General features: G+C 29.6%; 1 protein-coding gene across 3 annotated transcripts; it reads left to right on the top strand.

Moving 5' to 3' along the window:
* Positions 1–2,180: 2,180 nt before the first annotated feature.
* On the top strand, positions 2,181–21,622 carry LOC124532577 (fatty-acid amide hydrolase 2-B-like). Of its 3 annotated transcripts, XM_047107534.1 has the most exons (10): positions 12,637–12,947; positions 13,034–13,099; positions 15,213–15,395; positions 16,913–17,132; positions 17,961–18,178; positions 18,660–18,789; positions 19,053–19,192; positions 19,549–19,689; positions 20,608–20,877; positions 21,164–21,622. In XM_047107534.1, exons 1-10 carry the CDS (start codon positions 12,714–12,716, stop codon positions 21,464–21,466), a joined length of 1,905 nt encoding a protein of 634 aa, XP_046963490.1. In that variant the 5' UTR covers positions 12,637–12,713; the 3' UTR covers positions 21,467–21,622. The 3 variants fall into 3 exon arrangements, with proteins under 3 accessions (XP_046963492.1, XP_046963490.1, XP_046963491.1); XM_047107536.1 differs by lacking the exons at positions 12,637–12,947; positions 13,034–13,099 and adding an exon at positions 2,181–2,309; XM_047107535.1 differs by lacking the exon at positions 13,034–13,099 and having other exon boundaries at positions 12,638–12,947.
* The last annotated feature ends 1,346 nt before the right edge of the window (positions 21,623–22,968 follow it).

Genomic DNA, 22,968 nt, shown 5'->3' with positions numbered 1-22,968 from the left:
TGAAGGTCTTTCTGATTTAAGTCATAAATGTTTAATTATAAATTCAAGTTTTATCTAATACTCACCGCGAAACAGCAGTGATTATTACACACAAAACAATTAAATTTATATATCCTGTGAATTTAAACCTTGATTACATAAACAATGATGAAATAAACTAATCGAGCAGTATTTTTGATCTCTTTACCTTAAGAGAGATTTTAAAACTATTTTAAATATATGGAATTTATTTATTGTTCGATGACGTAATATGTTTATGATATAAAGTTTGATTTTTTCGTTTTTCCAAATAAATTGATAAACAAATTCATTTTATGTTGGATAAAATAATGTCTTCAAAATAAATGAGTTGTCAAGGGCAAGTAAACATAAAGAGGTATCTTTTCCAAATCGAAAATAACCTGTGTAATACGACAACTATCTAGTTGAATAATAAATAAATTTACTACTATATTTAAAAATAGTTGTCGCCCGCGACTTCGTTCGCGTTTTAGGTATTGGTGGTCATATGTTGTGTCGAGATGGCCCAGTGGTTAGAACGCGTGCATCTTAACCGATGATTGCGGGTTCAAACTCAGGCAAGCACCGCTGATTCATGTGCTTAATTTGTCTTTATAATTCATCTCGTGCTAGGCGGTGAAAGAAAACATCGTGAGGAAACCTACATGTGACAAATTTCATAGAAGTTCTGCCACATGTGTATTCCACCAAACCGCATTGGAACAGCGTGGTGGAATATGTTCCAAACCTTCTCCTCAAAAGGGAGAGGAGGCCTGTAGCCCTGCAGTGGGAATTTACAGGCTGTTGTTGTTGTTTTGTTGGTCATACGTTAGTCTTGTCTATGTCTTTTCTTGTCAAAATCAAGCTTGCTTCATACCAAATTTCATCAAATTCGGTTCAAAGATTTGGAAGTGAAAGAGTGACAGACAGACAGTAAGATTTACTTTAACATTTAATATTAGTATAGTGTAGATATTTAGTTATTAAAATATCTAGTAATTTTAGCTGCGACAGCTTTTTCATATACTTATCTTTTATCAAAACATTTAAGAGAAAATATGCGTATGTATCCAGTTTCCATAGACAATGTCTTAGTGCAATAATTATATGTTATTTATAATTATTGCATGAAGACATCCTTCACTATTCAAATGAGGTTCTACTTCATTATTTCACTGGTTTACAGTTGGATCAAATCTAAAATGCAAAAATCATTGATACTTTCCTCACGATTTCTTGTCTGTAGAACGCTTGTACTCTCGAACGTTGTGAACGAGAAAGGGAAATATTTTATTTGGAAAGTAATGTATGTAGATTCGACATCACAGTCTTTAAATCCTTATGTTCCATTCACTTAATTTTTATTTATGTGAAAAGATTAATTTTACGCTTCTCACTACAATTCTCTAAATGTAAAACGATTCGTATCGAAAAGCACACCACCACTTACACTAAAAAGACTTTTCTCGTATAAACTATCAAATTTTTAAATGATTTTTTTTTTCAACATCACATACATTACTCTGATCCCAATGTAAGTAGTTGAAGCACTTGTGTTATGGAAATCAGAAGTAACGACGGTACACACCGGTATACACCCGGACCCAAGACAACATAGAAAACTAATGGTAATCTACATCGACTCGGCCGGGAATCGAACCCGGGACCTCAGAGTGGCGTACCCATGAAAACCGGTGTACACACCACTCGACCATGGGTTAAAGTCGAAAGTTAGGGCCATGAAATTAGTTGAGCAGAATCGTTTTATTGAGTAGACACACAATAAAAAGGAATTTTGGAAATTCTTTTCTTAAGGGGGTGAAATAGGGGTTGAAAGTTTATATGGAAGTCCATCGTTTTTTAATTTAGAAACATGAAACTTTATTTTTGGGCTAATTATTAAAAATTTTTAGATACATATTTAAGTATTTCTGGATATTCTACTGCTAAGGGATAAAATAATGTGGTATACAAAAAGGTCTTTAATTGATGTTATATTTTAAGTTAATCGGAAATATATTAAACTTCCACACGAGAAAAGCTGCTAGTAAAATATATATTACTGATACATTTGTATTGGTTGGCAAAATAATAAAAAATATATCAATCGGGAGCATCAGCTCGCTTCGTTGCCAATGGACGACCAGCCTTTCGCTGATAAGAGTGTCACTAACGGATTGTTATGGCATGGCATGGTAAGTCAACTGCGCGCGCCGGCGTAGTGCGCACGCCACCAACCGCACTCACTCGTACCGTCTTGAAGCCTAAATATATCGTAATTTGTGAATTGATTGACGCGTATTTTAACTGTAAGTAAAAATATTAATTTACATTAGAAGATATAGCAATATTTGATAGACTTTGTGGTTTAGTGATAAACAATTTATTTAGAAAATAATACAAGAAAAAATATATTTATGTGCATACATGATAATAACTTAAAATTACAATGTTTACATTTATTGATGGCTATCTTAAAATCATTGTATAACTTATAACTTATTAATATCATGATAAAAGAAAAATTAAAAATATATTTCAATTTTGTAAATTAAATTCGATGCCAAATTTTGGATTATATAATAAGGAATTACAAAAGATTATTACAGAAATAAGTTTACATACTATTTATTATATAAAATTCGTTTTAACAAACGCAATTGATATCAGCAGTTCAATGTAAGTCACGAGGAGTGATTTAAAGAAGTAGAAAGTTGTGGAGTTTCTCGACACAGTTCACAAGCGGAATCTTTAAACGCAATTTCGTTCTAACAATAGCTTTGATATTTTTTTTTTATTTCGAATGTAAAAATAAGTAGGCTAAAATATAAATGTTTATTTAAAAAAAAAGTGTTATGTCATTAAAGTGTTATGTTAATTACGCAATATTAATCATATTAATATTTTATAGAGACAGAACGGGCATAAAAACTTTTTATATGTTGAAGATAATAAAAGTTCGAATTATTTTGGTCGAAAATTTACGAACTTAAAAACATACATTATAAAATAAATTAAAAGTAATTTATGCATTTGTTATTTTTATTACATTTTATCGATTTACTTTTTAAATGATTTCTATAGAAAATAATTAATTACAAATAACCAATTTCTCGGACTTAAATTAAATACAAATTATGACACTGGCTGTATATAGTAGAATCAGTTTCTTGGTCACTCTGAATTTACTTTCAGCGTAGCAATTTAAGCGTGAATTATTTGTAATAGTAGTAAATAAACGTAAGCTTTCTAATTTTTGATTTGTATAATAGGTCTCTCACGGAGATGACGAGATACCTAGAAAAAAAAACAAATATTTCTACTTTCTACATAATTATCAAGCTTGTTTTCGATTTGTTACTTTAAAATTGCTTTAAAAATTCTCAATATACTAAAGATTGAAGAATATTGTACAATGATATAATCTTTACAGAGAAACCTTACTTTGAATAGCCTAATAGCCTTTTAAACGCGACACTCTAACGCTGCAGTTGCGAGACCAATAGAATTGTAATTCACTCTTGCAAATGAATTTGTTCTAAGTCAAATGCTGAAAGCGATAGCAATTGCATTTATGAAGGAAACGCTTAAAATAAATTGAATACAAATTCATATGTTATCTGTACGATTACTCTAATTCGCCATCGATACGAATTGACTGATGACCTTCATGGTCGAGTGGTCACCGGTTTTTATGGGTACGCCACTCTGAGGTCCCGGGTTCGATTACCGGTCGATGTAGATTACCATTAGTTTTCTATGATGTCTTGGGTCTGAGTGTTTGTGGTACCGTCGTTACTTCTGATTTCCGTAACACAAGTGCTTCAGCTACTTACATTGGGATCAGAGTAATGTATGTGATGTTGTCTCATATTTATTTATTTATTTATCGATACGGATTCGCCTTTACGATTTTATAATCAAATCTGGAGTGCATACCATTCATTTACGTATACCATGCGATTGAGTTACAGCTCTGTTATATTAGCACTACACTCCAAACCACCTCTAACTTAACTTCAAAAATTCCGATAGCATGTCCTTTGTCGTTCAAGACGCTATATTTTCGAGAAGCCACATTGAATATCACGTTATATTATCTTTTAAAGAGCTTACCAATAATATTTTATTTAATATAAAAATGTTTTATTTTGCTTTACTACTCTTATGTATAGACGGTATACAGTTCTTAAGCTGTTTAGTTTACTTAAGAATGTATAACCTAAACTTAATAGATTTAATAACGTATCTTCCACAGTTTGCGCAGTAACGCTCGTGATAGTAGCTTAATATTTAAAATATTAAAAAAAAATAACAGCGTAAATAAAGCATTAAGTTCTTCTAAACTACTTTTGATTCTGTATAAAGAACCACTTTAAATTTTTTTTTTTTTTATTTGAACACCAACAAGCAGAAAACTAACATTTACAAGGAATAAAATTTTCTAATAATATTTCTTAGTGACTACTTTTTTACAGGTGTTACATAATACCAACAAAAAATAATAGTTAACAACGATACAATTAAAAAGTTTAAAATTGAATTAATTATAAATAAAAAAAGTTATAAACAAAAAATTTAAGTTGATTTAAATTATTTGTGTTACAATAATAATGAATAGAGGAAAATTATCAAAATTAACAAGTAAATTAAAATTAAAATGACTGAGAATTATAAAAATATTAAATTAACAATGAGAAAATAAAATAAATAAGTTACAATCAATAAATAAATTACAGATCAATAAATTATAAAAACAATCAAAAAATTACACAATCAAAATTAAGATTGAATATTGGTCTAGTCTTTATCAAGATTGCAAAATATAAATCCATATAAAAAAAATTACAATAAGAAGGAATTATTTATTATTGAAATACATAAGTAACTGATTTCTGAAACTATACAATTTATTATCAAAAATGTCAATGGTTCTCACTTCTGTTGAATTTAACTCTTGTGTAATTTTAACTTTATTTGTAGTTTTATATATGTTGTTATAATTAATACACATTCTGTTAATAGGCCGTTAAAACGCCCTTGACGAGAGTGCGTTAATTTTTCAGTAATAGTGCATATACATACAGACGGCCTAGAAAATTTTCTTGGAGCATTAATCCTCAATTTACCTAATATGTATGGGTAACACTTTAGTGTCATAATATTAACTCCGTAGATTATACAAACAAGCTTAAAAATATATTGGATCATATCAAGCTTTGGAATGGCAAGTGTATCGAAAATAAATAAATAATGGCATTAGTGTTATCAATACATATTTTTTGCTCTTTTTTATTGATAACGCTAATAATATCAGAGAACAAAGTCAGACAAAACGTTTTCTCTTCTGAAATTTTACTTTTTTGCCTTCGACTATTTATTTATATGAGTAATATATTTTAAAATCAAAATATTCTTTTTCCAAACACATATGAATCTTAATACTACAAAAAAAAATATACAAAACGTGTAGTTATAATTATAACAGACATGTATTTTATAAATTATTCTGTTTTCTAACCTAAGCTAACCTTTTCCTCAAAACAAAGAGTTTCCTCAGTTGTGAGGCATTAATAGGATGTAACTATTCATATAAGACAAGTTCTTTTGAAAAGTTCACATTAGAAAAAATCACAATACATAATTGTATAAGTATATATATGTATCTATATACGCTTTGAAGATTATTCGCAATAAAGACAATTACAAAGTAAATTGAATGAATTTACAAAACTTCAAACTAAACCCGAAGTTGGCAAATATATTTTACTTCTAGAATAAAATACTGATTTATAAACGATTACATACGAAATGATCAATCAACAGGATGGAATCGAAGTTTGTGAAGCATAACCGTTATGCCTTACTGAAAGTATTACACAATAAAACTCGTATAACACCCGTTTCGGTTAAAATGTAGCTAGAAATTGTTTTCATAATAACATTAACTTTACTTCGTCCTACACTAATGAGTACAAATATATATATACATATATATATTACCTACTTTTTGCGCCAAATGCGAGCCAAAATTATGAATATATTTATTAGCTTGTATATCATGTTATATACACGTGTTTAAGGGAATATTTAAATCGATGTAATCTGAATAATTGTTCATTCTGAAGACTTATTAATAAAAGAAACAATGTCAATATAATGACCTTGTAAGTTTTTAGAGGATACATAATTACAATACGTGTTTTTAACTTTGCTTTTTGAATTAACGTTTATTTTTCTTTTTTTTTTAACATAATATTTAAAAACTAGTTGTTGCCTGCGATGTTCGCTCATGTTTTAGGGATTGGTTGTCAGGTTTATGTTTCTGTTCTTGGGGTTCAAGCATGCTTTATAACAAATCTCACCAAATTTGATTCAACGGTTTAACCACAGACGGATAGACAGACAGACATAGCTACTTTCGCACTTATACTTATTATTATAGATTAAAATGTATTTTCACGATGTAAATAGAATGTATTCTAAATAGCGCAAATTCAACGCATCTAAATGAATCCAAGTGGATGTTTTAGACAATTTCAAACCTGTAATGACTTATTAGAGCCACTTAAAAACTTTACAATCAAAGTTAGTGATCTAACGAAAGTAGGTCTACGTTCGCTAGAGCGAAATTATATGACCAACTTTTGGTTATATGTATCAGAAAGTTTATGAGTACAAATAACACATACAAAAAACAAGATTTTCGACCAGCAAAACTCGATATTTTGTCTCTCTAATTACTTTTTTTTTGCGGTTTCGCATTTTATATCGCAAAAGCGACAGATATCGCGTGAAGTAATATAAAATAAAACTAGAAACATGTTTGCGTACATTCTACTTAACAATGTTAAGTAATATTTTGGATACATACGATGAATTTTATCAATACTATTAATATGTTTACGAATATTTAAATAGCGTCGCAATGTATCCGCGTCTATACTTTTTTTTAGTAAAAACCTGTAAATATCTTAATGCAAGGTAAGGAGCTCCTTTCTCATCTTTACTGGGCTTACCAGTGGTTACTGTAATATTATGTTTTTTTTTGGATTACTTTAAGAAATCTATAACAAAAATGAAAGCATGCATTTTCCGGCTTTACTGGCTTCAGGTAACAATCCAACGATGAACTAAAATTCAACATAAAATTTACACCTTCGAACTAGCCGCCAAAAAAAGATTTAACATTTTTATCTATATATTTTTTAAATATTTATTATATTCATTTCATAATTATACATAACTGTTAATCTTTATCTCTTATTCTCGATTAAATACAAAAATAATAACTTGTTGTACGTGTAAAAATGACAATTATGATCAATAAAAATTAAAAAAATTAAAAAAATTACCGTCTGGAATGTAGCTAAACATAGGTACCATTCCCCTCAAGTATACATAAAAGAAGTGCCGTGTTTTCTCAAGTCTGTAGTGTTTCGAAGCATTAGCAGATTTTTGGCATTCAATAAATAAGTAAGATGCTCCTTTAATACAGATTTAATAATGACTAATTAATGGAAGAAACTTTTCATAATTTTAGCAGCATAATCTTTGTGTGCTTGAAACATAATAACGTTACCGAAATCATTCATTTTTAATAGTTTTAGGAAGTTAGAAAATTGCAAACTTCATTCGTACTCGTTCGTGTTATAAACGCAGGCAATGGCGCAAGACGTTACTTGACCAACCCGAGCTCTAACTATTTGCACGATTTCCACACCACGAATACTGCGTAATAAAGTTCTGAGATAACCTTGCTAGTACACTCTATATTTCGGAAACTTGCTGACAACAATATCTTCCCAAATTTTTTCTCAAATTACTATTGTCTAATATTTTGATCATTTTAGATGTTTTTAACTTTTCGTTTTCGATCATCATCATAACGATATATCTCAATATCCCGGACTACCAATCTCATATTGAAATAATAAAATACTAATTAATGATAGACACTGTTTTTATCAATTGTGTACTTATTAACAGACAATGAAAGGATAATATAGTAAATTGATTCCCTTCCACGTTCCAATCTCTCAATGCATAGCCGTATACAAAATAACATAAAGTACTTGCTTTATTATTTTTTAAAACATATTACTATACACAATACTGTAATACCTGGATTACAGTGTAATCATGGTATAAGTTCTTTTTTCAAAACTTTTTCGGCGTCCAACAATTTTGAAAATTGTAATCGAGGCTAATTACTTTGCATTTGAAAATTCTGTAAATTTAAAAATTTGCAAGAAAATTGTTTTATGTGTTTAAATGTATTTTTACTATAATTTTTTGTATGAACATAAACAAATGCTTAATAAACATTTTTCTTATTAAATTAATACTTGTTAATAATTTTATAATATACAGTTAACCTAACAGTTTTAGACATTATAAAATACACATTAGCCTCCAAAAAGTTCCGAAGAATCACAATATGTCACAGTTGCATACTACAATTGATAATCTATAGTAAGTTTAACATATTCAGGGTATCAAGCTATAATTCCCGTAACGGAGTCGTCTTCAGATAAAAACGTAAACAACCCAAAAAACGCATACAAAAATCGATTAATAAAAGCGGTATTTCGATAAGCGGGTCAGAACCTCTTAGTGAATCTCGTAGTAGAAGGTAACCAAGGCTAACATGACGAGGTTCCTCAACTTAATAGTAGGTACTGTTGAAGGTGTTGTTTGGACAACATTGTTTATATTATGAAATAATTCACTCATTTTTTTGTACTAGTAACACATATTATGAAAATACTAGCTATAAATATATTGATTTTAAATTGTTTTTAATCATTACAGCCATTCACTTCCTCGTCTTAAAATAAAATAATCAAAAATGCTGTAATTGTTTTCAAACTAAAATTCAATTTTAATTTATCATTTATTTATTGCAATAATCGTTATGACATACAAGTAAATAAGATATCTACATTTTTATCATACTTAAGAGAATACAGTAGAAAACAGTAGTTTACATCTGTTTTTGCATTCATAAGTTTTTATTATCAGGCGATGTAATTACGAAATTTATTCAATGATACCGTCGTAACTTACAAGTAAAACATTACAAAATGCGTGCTTACCCAAAACATCTATTGTCGTGCGACTAAATATTCTTGGTAATCCATGCTAATATGACGACAGATTATAGTCTCGGAATAGTCAAATATTTGTGATTAGACAAAGCAAATGGGTAGGTGATACATTCTTAAACAATCAAACGTGTTTTATAATCTTAAACAGTATATCTTAAAATATAGTACATTCGTACAGTATACGAATAATTATCTTGAAACATGAAATCATTTTTGATAATTCTCTGTCAAATTACTTAATAATTACATAGTATAAAACAAAGTCGCTTACTGCTTGCTGTCTGTCCCTATGTTTCTTAAAAATTTCGCAACGGATTTTGATGGTTTTTTCTTAATAGATACATTGATTCAAGGGGAAAGGTTATATGAATAATACATGCACAATATATTAGAGAAATACTGACAAATTTAGAAGTTTTAAAGTATTGTCTTGAATTTTTTTGCAATTTTTTTTGTCATAATCAATTTTGATCGGTTCCAAATATTAAACTTGTTACAAGAATAACTTTGAGGTATTTCAAATAAATTACTAATATTTTACGTTATTTATACACAAATTACAAAAATAAGATCGTATCGATTTATATGTACAAAAAGGACTCGGTTTACAAATCTAGGCTAAGCAAAATCAGATATGGAATATGTATGACAATTGAGGTGTTTAATATGCATGACAAAAGTTTTGAAAGCACCACTTATAAAATGTCTTAATGTAACAAGGTTGTTGCATTGCTCGTAACATAATATAATGTTGTTAAATGGAATAGAAAATAGAAGGTATATGCCCAATTGTAATCTGACAAAGCAATTAAAGCATAGACAAATGAAAAAATTGATGGTCTTTCCAAGAGCCGGTGTTATCGCTAAGAGCGATCTGTTCCAGACTGACTTTGTATTTATTAAATAAGATTAATAATAATACATACGCATACGTAAATAAAAAAGTTATTATAAACAATAAAAACCACATGCTATAGGTGTTCGTAATGATAAATAATACGCCTTTGTATTTAAATGTTTTAATCGAGTGTGATTGTCTTCGGTGAAGCGTTAAAGAGTTTCGTAGATGGTAAAAGATTTAGTATATAAAAAGAAGAGCAAGTAATAGTTTTGAGAATAATATTTGTATCAGATCGTAGAGTGCGATGGTCAGTCTTATTGGAATATAAAACGCTGCTAATTGAAACAGTAATGAGTATTTGTTTAATAAGTAACTAAATATAGGAATGATTTTCTATACCGTCGTAATAAAGATTTATTTGTATTAAGACAGAAGCATACTATAGAACTATTTCTACAATAAATTAACGAAATTTCATCGAAACTTTTATCAACAATATTACTCTCATAAGACACGCATTTTGAAAAAGAAATCCTATACCAGTAAGTACTCATCTACGAGTACGTAAGAAATTCCTATGCTAAATTACATCCTGTTATATCCACCGGTGTAGAACATTCATTGTATGTCAGTGTGTCATATTAAAGTTTTATAAAACAAGTGCATGTTATTATACCAATACATTCAATAAAGTTAAAATCAAGGTCTATAATATAGAAATAGAGCTCTTGCAAAATCATTAAATTGACAGTAGCTCAATTAATACTAAGCTCGTTCGCAATTGGGTAAAGGCCTTGCCGTCTCTTGTGGAGAACGTTTGGAGCTACCTCTAGTCTTAGCTGTAACATAGTTGGTACAAGATCCACGGGTAATGCAAAAGTGTACTAGCTATTTAAGAACATTTATATAAAAGAATTATGCGAAATTATTATCAAGATAAACTGTAAAAAATGTAACAAATTGTTATGCCCCAAAAGGATATGAAAAAATCAACATATATAAGATATATATTCCACCAAGTTGATCCAATGCATCCTACATACACTGGTATACATGGTGGTATAATTTTGAATTTAAACATCTTATCCGGATTAGACTTTAGATCTTTGATAACACGTAAGCACCTATTATACGTTGTGACATTTTGACTACTATGTCAAAATAGCTTGAGCAAACAATTACAGCATCGTCGCTGTTTAAATTATTTTCATGGAGGAAATACGCAGGAATTCTCTCTTTTGTCTGTTGCCTATGTTTTTTCATTATTATTATCATTACATCACTACACAGTATAAAACAAAATAACTGGCCCTATATCCCTGTGTGCTTAAATCTTTAACACTACGCAAAGGACTTTGATGACGTTTTTTTTTTAATAGATGGAGTGTTTCGTGAGGAAGATTTTTGTATATAATACATGGACAATATAGTAAAATAACCCAAATAATTTTAGAAGTATAATGTGATGTCGTAAATAAACAAATTCTGTAGTACATTTAGTATAAGTATTGCACCCGTGCGAAGTCGGGGCCGGTCGCTAGTTAAAAATAATATAAATAATGTTACATAGTAATTTGTGTTTTATGTGTAAGAATATAGAATAGTAATTATCGAAATCATTTGAACAAAAGCATTAGCAATGTAACAATAACAAAAGCTGATCTTTTGATCTTACATTAAAATTATAGCACACGTGCACGTGTGCAAACCGGTTTGCTCATGTAAGCGCGACGACTTTACAGTTCTGCCTATTCTATAACAATATCACTTTGAATCTCGAAACAATACAAAAGTTTGGACTTTGAGAGTACAAAAGACACTTTATAAATATAGGTTCAAGGTGTACGTGATGATAAGAGTCTTAACGTTTATATCTCAATCGTTTTCTGATGGCCAGATTTTTAGTGATAATCAATTTATGAATTGTAGCTGTTAGTGTTATCGTCACGTAATTCTTCATTTAATATATAGCATTACTCTGTTCGCTATTTTTACTTTATTTGTTTTGTTGTTTATAATAAAGGTGTGACAATTTTTTTTTTTCGTATAATACAAAACATGACTGTAAATTGTACCTATATTATCCGTCCCTCTTACTATTAATTTCAACGCTACAAAGTAAAATATCAATGAAATAAATTAATAAATAAATACCCAATTGACTTTTATGCGGATTTATTCATAAAACGGAGACATTTATATTCAGAAAATTTTTGGTTTTAAATAATTAAGATTTTGTCTAAATTGGCTGAGATTTATATAAAATAAATTAATGATTTTATTACCTTTTATGTAAACCCATATTCTAGCCAGGATGTGTAGGTAGTAAAAAATAATCATACATAGATAAATACTGATATTGAATTGGCTTTATAAAAAAAAACTTTGAAAATTGTATTCTCATCTATAAGGTCTGCTAAATATTCGTATTTTATAAAAATCATATTTTGCCTACCTGCAACGAAACCATCTTTGCACAATTAGTTTATGTAGGTAGGTCAACAATCTTTACAATGTTATTAAAATAACGCAATTTAAAGTTATACTCAAAATGTATATTTATAATAAAAAAATATTAGGTATTATTGTGTAATTACAAAGTGATAACTTATCACATCAGTTTTAATGACCTTTTACTCGCTTGATAATTTATTGAATCATAGTAGTTTCCGCACTGCACATTACAATACGACTCGATAGTATTCTTTAGACGGTAGAATACATGTGTTTACATACCAGTTGAATTAGTTATTGTGTTCATAATGAAGAAGTTAATTAATTTCTCATTGTCTTGTTTTAATGTTGGACTAAATGTTATTACACGGGTGTTTTTAATAGTTTTAAGTGCCAGTGTTTATCAGGGATTCATTATAGCAGAGGTTTTATTGAATAATTCAAATGTGTGGTACCCAAAACGTTTATCTGATTTTGTAGAAAGTATTCAAGAAAACATATCGAGAATTACATTTAATATTTTACAAAAAAGCACGACTAAGGTAATGTATTAAGTACATTATTTCTTTTATTAAATTAAACTATAAAGAATCTTTCAATTCGAAGTATTATTAAAATTTTATAACAGGATTGCAACAACCTTAAGAACCAGAATTTGAGCTCAAAACACAAGCGCCCCCTGGATGCTGAATTGGTAGAACCTATGAAGTTTATTTTGGTGGCGATTTTTGATGTTATTTTTTTGTTTATGTGCTTAAAAATGTGTTTTGTGCAATGTGTATAAAATATAAACAATACGTATTAAAATAAAACTTAATAATAAACTATGGCCATTATAACTTTTAATGTTAGAAATTTTATAAATAAGATATGATTATATGATAAGCTTATATGCATAAAATAAGAAATGTAAATGAACATTCGAACGGGAATTTCTTATAGACAATTATTATCTTCGTAATAGTCAAAAGAGTTCTCGACAGCCGACCACATGTTTGGTTTTTAAAACAAAAACATTTTAATAAAAAATATTAAATTTAAATATAACGTACTTATTATTTACTTCAAAATGTATGAGTTTTTTAAATTAAAATATGAAATAAATTATAAGTGAAACAAAATGTACTTAATTATACAAATAATGTAATACGTGTAAGATATGAGATTGATTTTTATAATCATTAATAATTAATGTAATATAATCCGTACAAAATAATATCTGATAGATACAAATTTTCTTGCCGGTTCTGCTCTATAAGTTTTAAGTGCCTAATCCGTTGTTGCTTTTTCTGAACCGAACATTTAATAAAAGTAACAATTAATAAATTATTTAAATATCATATAAGGATTATATTTATTCTTATAACACAATACCTACAGGTATGTAATTTTAACAATGACTAGAAAATTATAATTACCCTTTAAAATAACTACATCCATGTCACATATAATCACGGTAATTTCTTGCTAACTTAATTATTATACCTACAGTAATTATTTTTGCAAACACTTACACAAGCACTGTTTACTAATTGCTATATATTCGAAAAATTAATTAAGCATATCAAGTACCTAAACTAAATAACTTAGGATTTACTTAAATATTGACATTGTAATTGACGTACAAACAGGTATATATTATTATTTTCGTTAGTCAATTTTTCTTATGCATAATTGGTAAGATAATAATCCCGTACAGGATGCGTTTTAAATATTAAAGCATAATCAAAAAATTCTCAATTCAAGGCTTGGTTTGTACTCAATCGCTATGAAACAAAAACGCTCAAACAGCAAATAGGCAATTTTTTTTCTACTTTCATCCTTAAATTCACAATCGCCTATTAAACGCTGTTGTATGTCATAAAAAATGTATACATAATGAAAATTTTGCGGTTCAAATCGCGTGTTATCTTTGCTACAAGGTTTTTAATTGTGCGGTTTCTACGCATGCTAAATATATGTTAAATACTTTAGATGTTAATACTAGGTATAAGGTTAAAAAGATTAGGGACATTTTTAATGACCGATTCGGATGATAATAATAATAACAATATTGACAAATTACAAGACATTTTCTTTTGAGCTAATATAACATTTTAGTCGTAAACAAACGTAAAACAAAATATATAGCTTCCACTTTACAAATTTACATTTTGCTATGTGTATTGAAGTAAACTAATTCAAATAGAAGCTTTAATTAAAAATTATTATACAAATTAATTGAAATGAATTGATGATCATTGATCAGAGAATTAAATAAAAAAATACTCCCTAAAATCTCTTTCGCCTTCCACAATTTCGTTAGAAAATACCATAAATATGTAAGACTTTTTACCTTACCACAAAATCAAAGAAAGATGTTTACACAAATTGATGAATTATAGGTTTAACATTAGCTCTTTTAGAAATAAACGTAAGGCTGTTAGCTTGCAAATTTCCCAATCCTGGACTGGGCTTTCTATCCTATTAAAGAAACTGCTTAAACCTTGTTAAACCACGCTATTCCAATGAGATTTAAGGGTTGGTTTGGTAAAAAAAATATTTATTTTTTTTTGGTTAACTTGTTCTATTTAGTATATTGTGTCGTATTGGCAAAAAGCATTAAATTTGTGAAAGCAGCAATATATGTCATTGCAAAAATGTCGCTAGTATTATATGGAGCTTCATGAAGGTCATTGCTTGTCATCATGCAGATCATTAAAATATCAATATAATTTAACTGTGTTATTTGAACATTTCCGTTTTGTATGTGTGAAAAGGGGTCAATAAAATGTATCAATTACAATATAATATTACTTTATTTTCAGGTAGTCATGTTGAACGGATTCATGAGATGGTTTCTGCGTTTCTTGGTATCCTTGCTGGCAATAGGAGTGCGCCCTTTAACATATTTGCTAAACATCAAAAGAAATAGAAAATGCCCGCCACCGACAAACCCTTTACTATTCAAATCGGCTACCACACTCGCTATGATGATCAGAAACAAACAGGTAACATGTCTCAATGTCTTACATACATTTAATTTCATTATTTAAAAAAATGTACTTTTACAGGTCATATAGATTATGTATGAAAAAGGCAAGGCACCTGATGCTAAGTGGTTACCGTAACCCATCGCCCAAAATTGGCCATCTATAATATTAACGTTTGTTAACCAATGTACCACCAACCTTAACTAAGATATTTTATATCTTGTTCCTCTAGTAACACTTGCCTTCCACCCGACCCTACACACAACCACACTAAGTAGGTATTGCCACTTGACAGCAGAATATATCAAGAGTAGATTGTACCTATTGAAACGGGCTGGCCCAAAGACCTAGTACAAAGTAGATAAGTGGCGTTACGTTTAGTTTAGTACGCTTTGATTAACCATCTTGTAAAAGGTCATCCCATAAGTACCTATCCGATCGGAGCAGGAATATCTCAATTCTTCTTTAAACCGATATCAAACATCTTATATTTTATAAATATTTTTCAAGCGATTTGCTAATAGCTCCCCTATATTATACACAAGAACGAAAACTGTTCTAGAATATATATCTTTATACAAGAATGGAATTTCTTATGTTCAAATTTAGAGTTAGCAACAAATACTAGGCTACAACTGTCTTAAAATATATGAAAGCAAGCAATTCATCAAAAAATAACAAATTTTCTAAAACTCAATAAAAATAGTACATAACTATTTAATTTTTAAACAGTAAATGTAAAGACAGAATCAGGAAATCAAAAAATAATATTAAAACAGATTGATTACATGAACAATTCAATTCCATATACAACTTATTAGTTTTATAACACGATTACGACTGTGCCTTCGGTTATGTTCATCGGTTGCTTTGTGTTTAATAATTTGAACGTAACGATTTTCACCTCGATCTTATAAATTATAAAAATGTTTGAAAATATCATAATAATTGAGAATTCTTATTTGTATTGCATAAAACAAGTAATGGTATACAAAGTAATTACATTATGTATCGCATTAACCTAAGAATAATTTAATATTAATAGCATTTTTAGAGTTAAGTGGTTTAATTCTTGTTTTAATAATTATACAGAACGTGCTAAATAGCAAGCAAGCACATCTTCTGGTGCCAGTGCTAGGGATGGATTTCCCCATACACAAAACTTGATTGTTTTTCTTTTTTAATAGCCGCTTGGAGGGTACACCCTTACGTAACCGCTTAAAAACTCAACAAGTGTAACAAACACATCTTAATAAATACCTTCACATAATGAATATCTTTGTGATTTACAGAGGAATAGATGCTGTAATCTGCCATAGATCTAAGGCAACCAAGCTATCATATGCACCCTTGGCCATAGGTCTGATTGGTACTTGCTCCGATTTAAATACGCAATAATCACTTAAAATTAACGTTTTTCGCCATTGTGAAATTTAAACTATATGATATAAATTTATGTTATTTATTAAACAAAACGGTCTAGTGTCGGTTTCGAGTAACAATTTAAATAAAAATTGTATCTATGCATCTTCCAGATTACATCAGAAGAAGTAGTGACAGCGTACATCGAACGATGTAAAGAAGTCAATCCATATTTGAACGCTATAGTTGAGCCACGATACGACTTAGCTATAAAGGAAGCGAAGTGTATAGACAAAATGATAGCGTCTAACGATCGTTCAACTGAGGAATTAGCTAAAGAATATCCTTTACTTGGCATTCCCATGACCGTTAAAGAAAGTATAGCAGTGGAAGGTAATAAAACATTTCAAACTTATAATATTTACATTATATATACATTAAGTCCTTATATATTAACATTAAGTCCTTATATATTAACATTAAGTCCTTAAATATATAAGAATATGAATTAAAAGTAGTTGCTGTATAAATCTTGACTGCGTGGAGTGGTAGCGCGAATGCTAGCAATTGTTCATCGATCGTCTGGGCAAAACACGAACCATCCAATACTCAGGCAATAAGGTGAGGTGTTATATTTTCACGCTCATAACGCATGAAAATATAAGCGCCTTGTCACACGCTAGAGCCTCGTCCTAGTCCTGTCAGAATTAATATCACTCATTCAGGTCTGTTACTATCGTCTTGACTATTTCCACGGAACTCAGTAAAAGAAGGAACTTCGATGGTAAAATAAATAAATAAATCTTTAAATCGTCTGCACTTATTTTTTTTCATGACGGTCGCCATTATATTAAACGTTTAGGAATGATGCAATTGAGAAGATTATGATAATTTAAATTCATCTTTCTGTAATAGACAATAATAACAAATGACTGCATAATTGGCCTACTTACTTTATACGACTTTGGCTCATAAGATTTGCCTATCTCTTGCCTTATCTCTTTCGATTCAATTGATTTCGATAGAATAGAGATTTCAACTCTATTTGTGCTCTTTTAGTCTAAAACATCCGTATAGTTCGTCTGTCATAAGAACGGCAGGTTGAAATTTGAAAGATAATTATTGCAAGCGATACTACTGTGTCAACTGATACTACTCATAGTATCAAACGTAACATTATTTCGAATACCAAAGTAAAGAATATTAATATATTTTTTCCAGGAATGAGCAACGATAGTGGTACGGTGTTTCCATATAGGAATCCAGCTAAAAAAGATGCAGATATAGTCCGCAGAGCAAGAGCAGCTGGGGCAATACCAATTGCTGTAACAAATACCCCACAGCTGTGTATGAATTGGGAGACGTACAACAGTGTCACAGGTTTGACTATGAACCCTTACGATCAAAGACGTACAACTGGAGGTTCATCTGGTGGAGAAGTAAGTTTATTAAATATCAAATCAAATACCTTTATTAAATTTAGAAGAAATCAACTTAGTTATTGATTATCCAAATAAACAAAAACACTAGTTTGGAAAAGAAAATACCCTGATCAGAGAACATCCGGCGAAAGTATCTTGACTGTTTTTTTTTTTTAATTATGATTATTTACATATATTCAATACCAATAAAGAAATAGTCAGGAGTCTCCACCTCGTTTAATTCCCAAGATGTTGTTTCAACCATTAACTCAATAATTGTTTTAAATTTAAAGCATTTTTTAACTTTTTTATTATAAAAAAAATCGAGTAACAGGAGTAAAAATTTTGTTTTTATTCCCTGAAACAATGGTATGAGACTATGAATATCACATGTGATTGAGTGAATGAGTTCTCACAAAATCCTTTCATATAATAAATAGTATGTATTTTGTTAACAACATTATAAAACATTTATCTTTTAAAAATCCTCGATTTTCAGTCAGCTTTAATAGCATCAGCGGCTTCTATAATAGGAGTGGGCTCAGATATCGCGGGATCACTACGACTACCACCTATGTTCAATGGTATATTTGGTCATAAACCCACACCGAAACTAGTATCTATCGAAGGCAAGTAAAAAGTTGTATTTTCTTTCTTCCATAACCAGCTTACTAGCAGATGAAAATATGGACCACGTAATAAAATACGTACATAGTTGGAGTAACATTAATGACTGAGTTTTTCTTGTTAAAGTATTCATAATTAAAATAAGGTAAATCATATTTTATATATATATGAATTTTGGTTGTATCAAAAAGCTATTTTGGTTAATGAAAAAGCTTGACAAAGATCACCTACTGTAGTTTTACAAGTCCATTTTTAAAATTTTCAGGTCACGTACCAGACTGCCTTGATCCAGAATTTGAGGAATTCTTTGCACTAGGACCTATTACAAGATATGCTGAAGATTTACCTTTACTTTTAAAAGTTTTGAGACAACCCACTGGTCCAGATGTGCCATTAGACAAACCGGTCGGTAATATAACGCGTTTTGCAAATGAAATGCATTAATGCTACGCATGTGTGGATATTAACATTCTAAGTTTCATTGATAGAATAATATGTATACATTCACTATTTAACATACCCCTTTACAAAAACTTAAAGGTGTGGGTCAAATCCTCCAAAAAAATTGTAACCAGTACCCCAGCGATTATAATTAAACAAATCGATACTAGTAATATTACTATGCAGGATAATTTTACCAATAATTCTAATACCCTCAAAAAAAATATTATTTATTACTTTCTTCCTAATATTATTTATATATTATACTGAATTAGTATTATCATTTTACTAATCAATTCCCTCTTACTGTTTTTTTACAGGTTGATCTTACACGTCTAAAATTTTATTATATGGAAGGCGATGGTAGTAACGTTACGGACAAAATTGGATCTGACGTCAAAATGGCTATGGAAAAAGCTAAAGCTTACATTAAATCTACCTACAACGTTGAAGTTAAAGAGGTCAATAATGAAATAAAATTAAAATTATAAAAATATCTCAATTATAGCTTACTTAATAACTTAGTAAGAGTTTCCTATAGACTTAAAATCAATTTAATGAGTGACTCAGTGAAATAGGCTCTTTGAGTATGCGAAAAATAAAGTGTCAATGATTGTAATCAGTACATAATATGAGTTTAAAAATGCTTATTTTCTAACGAAAGTGGAAAATAATACTAAATTTATTCAAAAATCCATAAATAAAATGCATTTTTTAAACGTTTGTCACATGAAAAAAAATGCTCCTGATGTGCCGGGCTTATGATGAAGTCACTTGCTTGTTAACCTTGCTTATCTACTATATGTAGCACAGATTAAATTACAGGCAAGTGACGTCACCGAGCCCATTGCAGCGCCATATTGTCCCAGTAGCGTTTTCGCTCGCTATTTAAATATGGAATTTTTAATATGTATGCTTTTACTGGGTTCCTTTTTCTACTAAATAATATAAAATGGATTTTAAAAACCAGTCAAATAACCTATTATAGCCTTGCGAGACTTAATATTATAATAATCTAAGTTGACAGCAAATTGTTGGCTGCTAAATACAAAATACTTAATAATTGACATTGAATAATTTAGTGCATTTATTTTTTAAGGAAGCATTTACGATATATATTTATACGATATAGACTAAATAGGTATATTTCAATGAAACAGCTGAATTACTACCTAGGCTTGATAAATTGTTGATTGGAGCAAATAAAAAGTTAATATTCCTTTAAATAAATACGCGGCTAAAACAATTACAATTAAAGTTTCTATATTAACATCACAAATTTAAATGGTCAAACATTCTAAAAAACTGTTAAATATCTCTAAAACATGAAAATTGCTACTGTATTTTTACTTGTTCGTAACATGTACATTGTATTTCAGCTAAAAATAGCGAATATAGAGCACATGTGGGAAATAAGCGTAAGAGTACTCTTCAACATACAGCACGTACGAAACATCTACACGGATCCAGAGAAACGAGACCAGCTGATATCGATGTGGCCGGTAGTTTTGAAGAAAATGATGGGTCTATCCAGCCACTCCTTGACGTGTGTCGCTTATGGACCCGCAAAGAAATTCTTCGATGCATTACCAAAGAATTATTATAAGAAACTTTTAGAAGTCTTCGAACAAATCAAGGCTGATTTTAGTGTATGTGAAATTTTTAAATATATTTAATAAGTTCGAAGTTTTAAAGAAATTTCAAGAATTATTTATATAAGCTCTTTGAGCTTAAGTAGTAAACACAAACGTATTTTTACTCATATGTTTGGTATTTTAATATAATTTTTAAATTTATTTGTATATTCATTGCAGTATTACGTAACATTTGTATTTGTAATGAACGGTAACTTTTTCACAAATCCAATTCCAAAGATATATTATATCCGTAATCCGATTTAAATAGACCAACGATCTTGTTTACTTTTTTTTTCAGGAAGCTTTATCCGACGATGCGGTGTTATTGTTCCCAACGTTCCCATATCCGGCACATTTACACTACAGGATATTTTACAGATTTTTAAATTTTGGATATTTAACAATATTTAACGCTCTAGGGCTGCCCGCTACGGCCTGCCCTATTGGGCTCACGGATAAGGGCCTACCTGTAGGTTTGCAAATTGTTGCAAACAAATGTAATGATCATTTAACGTTAGCTGTTGCCAGGGAATTCGAAAAAGCATTCGGAGGATGGACGCCACCTAATAAGGACCTATTAAACAGCATTAAAACTGCATAACCAAAGGAATATTATATTTTTTTATATAAATAGTGCTAAAGTGCTGACGTGCAATTTAAAGGACTAGAATGACAACGTGTGAATATTTTTAGAATAATATAATGTATGAATCAGAATTTATAAATATTTTACAAGGATATTAAAATTTTATATTTATGTGATTTTTATTATCCTACTCCATTGAGAAACTTGCCCATGAGGTTCAATAATATCTGTAAACAACTTATTTTAATTGAAAAGTAACACATACGATTATATCTAAGTAATAACAAATATCAATGATATGGAGATTTTATGATAGCGTTAAAAGTTATGTACTTACAACAGTTGTCGCCGGGGCATCGCTTGCGATTTAGGAGAATTTGCTCAACATAAATATTCCTTGTACATAAGTAGCTTGGCAAATTTAATCAAATTCGGTTCAGTAGTTTGGCCGTGAAAGAGCAACAGATAGACAGCCAGATTTATTGTCGCATTTACCATATATTAGATTAATCACTATACGAACAAATGATTTACGAGATGCCAGTTCTATCTTAATCCAGAGTACAGAGTACTATCCCAAAAGTTTTATTTAGTAATTTTTTATTTTTTTTTGCGGGGAGGGGAGATCGTCCGAAAACTGCTTGCGCCCTGGCGATTGTACTATGCCTAAGAAGTAAGATTACCCCGTGTAGATAGACCATAGTTGACACTGTTGTTTTCCACCAACCCGCATTGGAACAGCGTGGTGGAATATGTTCCAAACCTTCTCCTCAAAGGGAGAGGAGGCCTTTAGCCCAGCAGTGGGAATTTACAGGCTGTTGTTGTTGTTGTTGTTGTGTAGATAGATTGATGTAAAGTGTAGATAGAAGCATTGATAGATTTACTGCCTGTCAATTGGGCATGGTAATTATATGACTACTGAAATTAAATTCTATCTTTAAGAGTTGTTGTTTATTTGCTAATGTACTAACTATACCCACTGATGGCTTAATACAAATATACTGCATTTCGATTTAGCTCAAATAAATGGATTACTGGTAATTGTATTACGTTAACTATCCATTAAATTATATTAGGTACATACAGATATATTATGAACAATACAACAAAGAAAGTTCCTGTGTACAATGGAATAAATTATATACATTTTGTTAATTATCCTAATTAATTAATTACTGGTGATGATGTGAAGAAATAAATTAGAACTAAAAAAATATGTTTATCTTTTGTTTATTTAATGGCAACTTTGAATAAATATCTAATACTGTTAATTAGGAACATAAATTATGGTATTGAATTATTGATACCTATAGTTTGTGGTTTAACACACTTAAACTTTTTAGTGTAGATGACAAGTGATACTTAAATATGTAAAAAATAAATCTAAAAATGCTTTCAATTTAACTGAAACTCTTCCATGTACTTACTACAAAATCAGTTAATAACAAAGAATATAAATTTAAATTGTGTACAAAAATATATTGTACGAAATCGACCTTGACACGGTCGTTTTTCGC

This window comes from Vanessa cardui, chromosome 9, assembly GCF_905220365.1.
Source record: "Vanessa cardui chromosome 9, ilVanCard2.1, whole genome shotgun sequence".
NCBI lineage: Eukaryota > Metazoa > Arthropoda > Insecta > Lepidoptera > Nymphalidae > Vanessa > Vanessa cardui.
This window is presented reverse-complemented; position numbering and strand designations above follow the sequence as displayed.